Source organism: Centruroides vittatus, unplaced genomic scaffold (genome assembly GCF_030686945.1).
Source record: "Centruroides vittatus isolate TY-2023 unplaced genomic scaffold, ASM3068694v2 contig_347, whole genome shotgun sequence".
NCBI lineage: Eukaryota > Metazoa > Arthropoda > Arachnida > Scorpiones > Buthidae > Centruroides > Centruroides vittatus.
Genome location: NW_027122171.1, coordinates 311733 through 321401, shown reverse-complemented (window position 1 = coordinate 321401; position 9669 = coordinate 311733). Strand labels below are relative to the sequence as shown.

Here is a 9669-nt window from a genome sequence, read left to right as displayed (position 1 = left end):
TACCCACCAGATATTTCACTGATTTGTGACTTAATAAATTAAGAATTCTGTTCGATGCTCCTTGCCAATCTCCAGCAATACTGGATATTTTGAAATTAGATGTGACGTTCATATTTGAATCTACAGTGATTTTACGTCATCATTTTCAATGCCCATATTTTGAGAGAGTTGAGGCTGGAATAGATTTTCAACGGCTTCGATTCACAGCAACGGAATTGAAATGTTAAATTGATTATAAGAAAGTTATTCCTTAGTTATTATGGATTCATCAAAATGCAAAGATGCGTTTTACTGTGAAAGAAGAAGCGGGAGTGTTTTTATGAGTTACGATAACGCACTTGTTTCGTACATTTAACTTCACAGACGACGAACAATGCGCAGTTATAGAAAATGACTACTACTCGAGACAACTGGAAAACCTTGGATAAAATTATCTCGTCTCATGACAGGAAGCAATTGGAAGAAATTGACAGCCCTCCCGTCTGCAACTGCGATGAAATATTGGGACGAAGAGTTAAAAAAAACTATTTAATATATTTTAAAGCGATTCGTTTATAAGCATTAATTAAATAATATTAAATACAAGAGAATGGCATCTGTGTCACATAAGTAGGAGTCCCACCTAAGAGAACCTGGAATGATCTGATGACAGAAGAATGCCGAGAACTCTTGAATGAAGAACACCAAGAAACTAGGCGAGATATGTTTTCTTCTGAAAAAGAGAATTAATGTCCATATCCGCTATTAAACATTTTTTTGAAGAAGTGGGAGAATTTCAGAACGATTGTCTTAGAATGGCATCCAATGAGGTTAATAGGCTTAAGAATCTCTACAATTACAATGCTATTAATTGCTTCTGAAAAATCCTGAAGAGAGAAAAGCAATCGACATTAGACAGATTCTTTAACTCCCACAGAGAAAAAAACATGACTAATAAAAATGCAAGACTTGTATATATGTATTTTTATTATTGCATATAAATAACCGTAGTAAGAAAGTACATATTTTTTATTTTTTGGGGTCTCCAGAACGAATTAATACAAATTTCCATAAAAACATATGGTAAATCGATAATCGGTTAACGAATAATTCGGATAGCGAACAAAATCTTGGAACGGATTATGTTCGTTAACCGATCACCCACTGTACTGTCGTGGGATTCTCTCTCAATATAAAATTTTAAATCAGAGTGGATGAGTTAGGACAGGCGAGTATCGCATTAGAATCGGTTAAATAGGAGTCATATACAAGTAAACAATCATCGACATATCTGTTATAAAAAAATTACACCTCTTATAGTACTTAAAACATTATTTGGCTCAATCATACAAAGTTTGGGACCAATACTGGAGCCTATAAATATACTATGTATTTGATGATAAAAATTGTTGTTACTAAGAAATAATTAAGTTCAAAATTCAATAATCACAATTCAGATTAAGTAATGTATTAATAATGAACTACTTTGTAATTAAAAGGGATATTCTATACCTTTCTTTAACAGTAATATTTTAAATATTAATAAGTAGTTCTTCGGAGTATGGATCATAAGGTATTTCAATATAATTATCAGGATTAGTAAAATTATTTATTAAATTCGATATCACTAATTGTTTAGTTTTATCCGCTTGTAAAATAATTAAATTATTGTCTTTTAAGAAAGGTTTAACGTTTTGTGTTTCTTTTTAACATTATAAATTTTTTTCATATAAATTAAATCTATTTTTAAATAATAAATCTTCATATTTCATTTTTTTGGGCCACAGTAATCAAGTCCTTTAATGAGTAAATTTTTTACATTGGGTGAAATATTACAATTAGAATAATTAATAAATAAATTATTTTTTCAGTTAAATTTTTCTATTATTGTTGGGTATTCTAATTTTTTAACTAGTTGATTATATTTTAAAATAGTGTGAGGCCCACCATTTCCCCCTCCGAAATTTTGGTTGTTATCACATACCTATATATATATACTAGCTGTTACCCGCGGCTTCGCCGGCTCGGATTTTGCAATTTGATAGAAATAGCCCTCATTCGGTACTTCACTAAGATTCTCAATCATTAGTCGTTACTAAATTCGTAAAATTACTGATTTTTGTTTGTTTCAAACTATGGACTGCTAATGCACCTAAATTCAAGTTTCAAATATTGTGGAATTTTGAGATACGATAAATCTGAGTTTAATTTTTTTTTTTTCGAAACATAAATGACGTTATCTGAAACTCCCTAAATTTAAATAAATAATAAATATAAAAATACGGAGCATTCACAAAAATAAAACCTTTGTCGTTGCATACAATCAGTAGTCCATCGGAAATTACAAAAATTACGGAGACGACCTTTCCTTTTAGGCAACTGCCTCCGCGACAAACATGCAAAAATGGTAAGACGTTCTCTGGTGTTTTCGCCACTATCACAATAATATTTTTTAAAAAATTAACAAAGTAAAATCGTGGCCGACGTTATTTCAGACACCATAGTAATTATTTAATTTATAACAATCTAAATATATAAAATTCTCACACGCGCGACAAACAAACGCGGGTCGTATCAGCTTATAGTAACTTATAACTTTCTTACAATTAAGGAAAATGGAAAAAAAGCAAAAGAGATAGGAAAGGAATAGAAATACCCGGAGTTTTTTCGTAGCGATGTGCTCTTGGATAGGACACCACTTCGAAACTCTCCTTTATTCGTGACCCTCCTCTTGTTGTAGACCTTTCGTCTATTCCTGACTTCGTCGTTTGTCCTCAAGGTTTTCTGTCCGTATTCTATTTTTTCTTTCTAACTTCTTCGGCACCTCTCAGTCTCGGATCGTCTTTCTTGAGGTCTGGAGCACTCTTTTTCCCTCCGTACTTCGAGGTTTTCACCAAAAGTGACTCTTTCTCTGTCCGTTTGGTTCCAGGGCCCTACACCGTCTTTTGTTCTACTTATTATCGCGGAAAGGATAATCCTACCTAAGGGCAAAAAAGTTAGACGGCCACACGATAATCTAACAAATATGTAATAACAAAGTCGAATTTAAACGGTTCGAACATTTGGTTAAAAATCGTAATACGTAAATATTGTACGTACGTTTGGAAATTAAGTTATTACCATCAGAAACAAAAAATCGCATCTGAAATAGTACAGTAGAAGCCGTTCTTCCGGTTAAACCTTAATGCTCTCCCATTCTCCCCGCGGGGGAATTTCGAAAAATTGCTTCTTAGCGTGCATTCTCAAGGCGTACCCTACTAAATCGCAGTTAAAAACAAAAAACCGCATCTAAAATAGTAGAGTAGAAGCCATTCTTCCGGTTAAGCCTTAATGCTCTCCCCCCGCGGAGAATTTCGAAAAATCCCTTCTTAGGCCGCGACTCCACTAGCGTAAAAACAGCCGTAAAAACTTTTAATCACGTGACCTATTTGCGTTTGCGCTCGGATTGCGGTGGAGGCCCGGCTAGCGAAGCTTTTTACGGAGACGGCGCTATTACGGTTGTATACGTGATATATCGATATAAAGACAATGATTATATTCTACGAGTTTTTTCCGTACTATAATTACAAATGTAGTAAAAATGATATCTTTACTTCCATATTTTAACTTTTATTATCGTATTATTAAGATAATATACAGCACTTATAAGCTTAATTTTTTTTAATATACTCCTCTAAATGAAGGATTTTCCTTTGGCCGTCCATATCTCGTGTTTTAGGCATCCATTATTATAATCGGAATACCTCTTGTCATAGATGTATGAATACTTTCGGATGTTTTCGACAAATCTTTCCAGATCTATTCTAGAATAGCCACGAAAGAACACACACAAAAGCTCGTTTTCCGCCATTTTCGCACGTGTCACAATGACCTAGATTTCACTGAATTCTGATTGGTGGATGGTACCGTTTTACGGCCGTATTCGCGTCGAAAGTTGAACACTGCTCAACTCGCTTTTACGTTGGTTTTACGACCTGCTCAGGCGTAAAATATCTTAGTCACGTGCAGGGCCGGATTTAACAATCAGAGGGCCGTGGGCACAAATACGGTGGGAGTGGGCACCGAGGTGGGACATCAAATTTACACAAAATACTGTACTTTCAACTAGGAAGTTGTAAATTTCATTTAAAAATAAGGTTATTGTAAACATACTATATTTTATTGTGTAAAACTAATTATTTTAATTTAATTGAAAAATACCTATGTAAAATTTTTTCCGAAATTTTCCGATGTTTCGTAGGTTTTTTCCCGGGTTTGGTTTCTTTGCCTGCGGCCCTCATGATTAGGCCACACTAGTCTGTCGCGGTAATAGAAAAAAGAAATTATGTTTAAACATAGTTTTGTAGGGGCCTCTATTTTGTGGGGGCCCTGGGCACCGGCCCCAAATGTCCTTATGTAAATCCGGCCCTGGTCACGTGATTAAAAGCTTTTACGGCGAGGGATTTTACGGCAGTTTTTGCGCTAGTGGAGTCGCGGCCTTAGTGTGCGTTTCCATGACGTACCCTAACTGTATTCCAAATTTCATCACTTTAGGTTCAGCGGTTTGCTCTAGGCGATGATGAATCAATCAAGCAGTCAGTCAGGACAAGTGGTTTTATATATATATATATAGATATATTCTTGAATTATTATGAACATTATCTGTATAATTTTAATCGATTTATTTTAATGGTTTTATATATATATATATATATATATAGATATATAATACGTTGGAAATTTCATTGTATTTTAATATATAGATATTTTTTATATCCCTTTTTTGTTTTGTCTGGTTGTGCAAAGAACATTTGTTAACTACCAGACAGGACACCGTTTGCTCCCACATCTCGGAGATGTGTGTGTAAATGCGACACCAGCATTGTTTATGTTTATCAACCAACGTTGTAAAGGAATTTCGCTTATTTTTCCCATTTTAGGGACCCTCCTTTCTAAATTTTTAGTAATTAGAATTAGATAAAAATAATTCAAAGAAACAAATTAGAATTTTAAAAAAAATTATCAATTTATTGTTATAAATCTGACAACGTAAGAAGGAAAAGAAGAAGAGAATGACCGTCGTTACATGACAGATGTTACTCCATTCATGTCATATGGACTACTGGATGACCAATCATGCTTATTGCAAATTACCTCAACTTCCTCTGAAACAAAATCATGACTGATCAAAACAAAGAATAAAATAATAGGGAATGATGAAAATCAGAGAGAGTGAAAGACTTAGTGAGGGACTGAGTGAAGGAGAAAGAAGACAAAAAGGTAGAAGAAGAAAGGGAGAGAAAGTGAGAGTGAGAAAGTGAAGGAAAAGGAGAGAGGAAGAGAAAGCAGAAAGAGAGGAAAAGAAGAAAATTAACGCAACATCTAGAAGAGAAGACAACTTTTTTCCTGGTATGTTGCGAGTCGCGCAGTTCGAATACTCCTCTCGTTTTACAAATAGAAATAGGCTAAAGCTTAGTTCACACTGAGCGCGATTCGCTGGCGAAAGCGAAAAACAGAGCGACTAATACGTCATACATGACGTCGTTTCCGACAAATTTTACCATTTCGCGAATCGCTTCTAAGTTCGGAACTGCCGAACTGTTTCGCTAGCGAAAAAATTTCGCCACCAATCGTATTCCCGCTAGTTGTCACGTGGTTCTTGTTCTTTTCAAGATGGCTACAGAAACTTTCTCACGCAATAGAGTAAATATTGTAATTACGGATTTTTAATATTTCTCTCACCCGCATCGTTTTCTTTTCGACGTATCTTTTTTTCTTAATAAACAAACGTGGTTAACGACAGAATATCTTGACGGCCGGATGGCCGAGCGGTAAAGGTGGCAGCCTACCGCTCTGGGGGACCCGGGATCGAATCCGAACGGGTCGAATAATCCCCAGGAATTTTTCGGGGGGTGGTCCGTTCGGATATGTCGGGCCCCGTCCCTCACCACCCGGTCGCCCCATTGTGGGCCTGGCCGAACCCATAATGGGCCTACTAAAAGAGGCCCTCTTAGTGCCCACAGGGCGGAAAGAGTTAAAAAAAAAAAAAAAAAAAAAAAAAAAACGACAGAATATCGGAAGCGGCCATTTTGTTTTTCGAGATGACGTTTTCGCTTGCTTGCAAATGATTTACTGCTTAAAATTCGCAATCGCTTTTCGCTTTTCTCATTCGCTTTCGCTATTCGCTCAGTGTGAACTAAGCTTAACTCCTTAAAACAGATTTTGTACTTATTGATTCTATTAATCTAAACTAAGGACAAATGTCGAGTTTCGGTTTTTCCATAATACATTTTCTCTTTTATTTTTAAACTAGCAGGTAAGTCCGGCGTTGCCCGGGCAAGAAATAATATCAAGATTAGCTAATTTTGTACTTCTAATCCTTCTATTGTATTATATTATAGAATTTGGTTTATATAACTACAAAGGTTATCTTACATAGCCGATCATACCCGTTTTCACTGGATGCGAGAATTAGGTCTCCTCTCTTCAAGGCTAATTAGAGAATTTTTAGTTAGTTCTATAAATATGTTCGATTTTCCTCAAAAACGCATCTAAAATAGTACAGTAGAAGCCGAGTTCTTCATGGCAATGCTTAACTCTTTTATATACTCATTTTTATTCTGCTCTGTACTTGTTCTATTTATAATTCTTTTGTATTCCATACTAAATAAGTTTCTTTTATGTATGGTGGAGTATATGTGAACGAGAGTAAAGAAAACCCGGGGAATACAACATTAGCACTGAAAGTTAAGTACTGTTCGATGACCTGTGTAGAAATTTCAACTGTAAATAGATGTATTTTAAAAAAAGAAATTTTATAGATGTGTATTCTAAAAATTGACGGGTATTTGTATATTAGTTAACACCTCTTAATAATGTTTTAAAAAATGTCTTAAAAAAGAAGGTATGTTTTAATTTACCATCATATAATATTTTGTAATATGGAAAATACATGTTCATATTTTATTACGTAGCTGAAACGTGTATCGGTGTGTAAGATAATCCTGAATAACGAGTGATGTTAAAGATGCCCACTGTCTACTTATGCACCCAGTTGTGAAGTAAAGAATAATTAGATGAAGACACGGTTTCAGAATAAGTCAATACTTTGTCTACATTCTCCGTACATAATCTTATAAAAGTATATTATTTTGTAATTTTAATGATTAATTATTCTGCTGTACATATTTCTAATGTCAAATCAGGTCAGACTGATGAGAGGCATGGACCGAAATGCATCTTTGACAAACCAAAAGATATAAAAAATTACTTCTTAAACACTGAGTAACTTGGCTTCTTGTATGATTTGATCTCGCTAGAGTATCACAATATTTGTGTATGAACTCGTTTTATATAAAAAGCTTATTATTGAGTACAGAGATGAGTTTTATAAAAATAAAAATTGTAAGTACTATTAATAGTACTTACAAATCTTAAAGTCCCATAACTCTCAACCTTTAACAACTAAAATTTATTAGCATGAATACAGTACTCCTTATATATATAAGTTACCATGCCATATTTCGTTTCTTAATGTTTACACCAGCCTAAGATATTAAACGAAACAGATGCTAACAGAACACAAACACATACAGACACACGCAAATCCATAGAATTTTTTTCCTGTTTTTGACAATTTTGGGTTCAGGAGATCTGAAAACGTGGAGATTTGCAAAAAACCGGGAAGGTCAAATATGACACAGTTACAATACTTCCCTTGTAGGTATATACAACAAAACAGAAGTAGAGAGTTGAAATTTGTTTATTTTCCAAACAAACCCGAATTAAAAACTATATTTAGTGTTTAAAAGAAAAATTATAATAGTTTAGCATGACGCTGCTAGACAATGGAAATGCACGTCATATAGGACATTGAATGCGACATTGACATAAATTGCCACATCCTTAACACAATAGATGAGTTTTTTAATTACTCGATGTGTGGAAATGCTGATTAATATGCATAAAGGATATGTTATTTGTTTCGTATTTTGTTATCAAAAATTCATTTTGAAGGCAAATTTTATATATTATAACCCGTAAAACTCAGAGTTCTTGATTAGTCGATAAATCCCGGTGTTGAGCAATAAATAATCGATAGAGTGTAGCCAACAAAGTGAATAATGGATTAATCGTGCGCACCATATTAGATGATAAAGTATATATTAAACACATACGAACCGACTACCCTTGTGTTATTCGTGTATTAATTATCGAGCCACTGGCCACGTGGAGTCTTTCCGGTTTTCTTCACGTGTCTAATACCTAAATAGGGTCCAATTTCCAATAGAAACTCGCTCCCGAGGCAGTTCCTTTAGCTGATGGTTCACGTGTCGCTTTGCCATATCCTACCAAGCCAAATCGACTTTCACGAATAAGATTTAATTCTATTATCGTCACAAGTAAAAAATTAAAATTAATAAATTGTTATATAAAAGTTGTAAATTCCGTATTAAAATATAATCCTTCAATTTTAAAGTTTGTCATACGTGTCAACATGACGTTACAAACAAAAATGTTTACTGATCCCCCGCAATTTCGATTGCTTCATCGAATCCGGATTAAAAATGTTTGTCAATTGAATTCGGAAAAACCACGTATATATATATTATAAAATAATTATAAATAGAGTTTTCTATCGGATACACAATTAACAAAACATGTTTTTCCTCTTGTTTGTTCTGAAAACCGCCATTTTCTTTACCGACGTTACGGGAGAAGGTAAAACTATTTAGATCTTTCTACCGCTTTGTTACTGATTTACTGTTTTATTTTCTATATTTTAGAATGTGTTACGCCCGAGGAATATCGTAACAACAGCTGCGAGGTTTATTGCACGGAAGGGCAGTCACTCTTCTGCAATTCTGTTAACATTGATTCCAACTGTTACTGTGGAAATGGAACAGTAAGAGATAACTCAACACACGAGTGTATTTCGAGTGAAGAATGTACCAAGAGTAACATCATACTTTTACTTATTTTTTATACAAAATTTATTAAATTAATGATATGTTTATGGTCCCTTCTAGAAATATGCGGTCCGGATCAACAATTCGTGTTTTTCGGTTTTAATGTGTCGGTGTGTACAAGTAAAGGTGATATTGTCTCTATACTGATACTTCCCTACTTGTTTTGTTCGTGTGAAAATTCATTACTTGATGAGTGCGCTTTGACAGGCAAGTGTTTAACAGAAGAACAGTGTGACCAACGTAAGTCTAATGTTTGAATTTCGCTCTTAATTAATTATAATTATTGGGCCCATAATTATGGGTTCGACCAGACCCACAATGGGGTTGCGAGAGACAACCTACGTGGGCACTATATTAAAAATACAATACAATATACGCCTACAAATACAAATTTCATATATATATATATATTTTTTTTTATAGGAAAATCAAATCCTATGAATTGTTCTTTAAAGAGCGCTGATTTTCACCGTTAAATATTCTGATACATGTAAAAATTTTGTATTATTTTAATATAAATCGATGATTTCGTATTGTTTCCATTAATAAAATATAAAAAAATGTTCCATTTTGCTTAAGAAAATAATATTAAAACAGGAATAATGTATAATCCGCAACCTGTACATTTAATATAATATAAAGATAATGTTCCTAAATATTCTGTTGAACGAAAATTATATTAAATTTATATTTTAATAAATTATTATAAAATATTTATAAATTTTATAAATTATTATAAAAT

At 33.7% G+C, this 9669-nt stretch overlaps 1 protein-coding gene across 1 annotated transcript; it reads left to right on the top strand.

Annotated features, from left to right (window-relative positions):
* Positions 1–8537: 8537 nt before the first annotated feature.
* On the top strand, positions 8538–9490 carry LOC136974358 (uncharacterized). Its single transcript, XM_067269211.1, has 4 exons — positions 8538–8679; positions 8745–8915; positions 8988–9167; positions 9351–9490. The coding sequence occupies exons 1-4, from the start codon at positions 8619–8621 to the stop codon at positions 9401–9403; spliced, it is 465 nt and encodes a 154-aa protein (XP_067125312.1). The 5' UTR covers positions 8538–8618; the 3' UTR covers positions 9404–9490.
* The last annotated feature ends 179 nt before the right edge of the window (positions 9491–9669 follow it).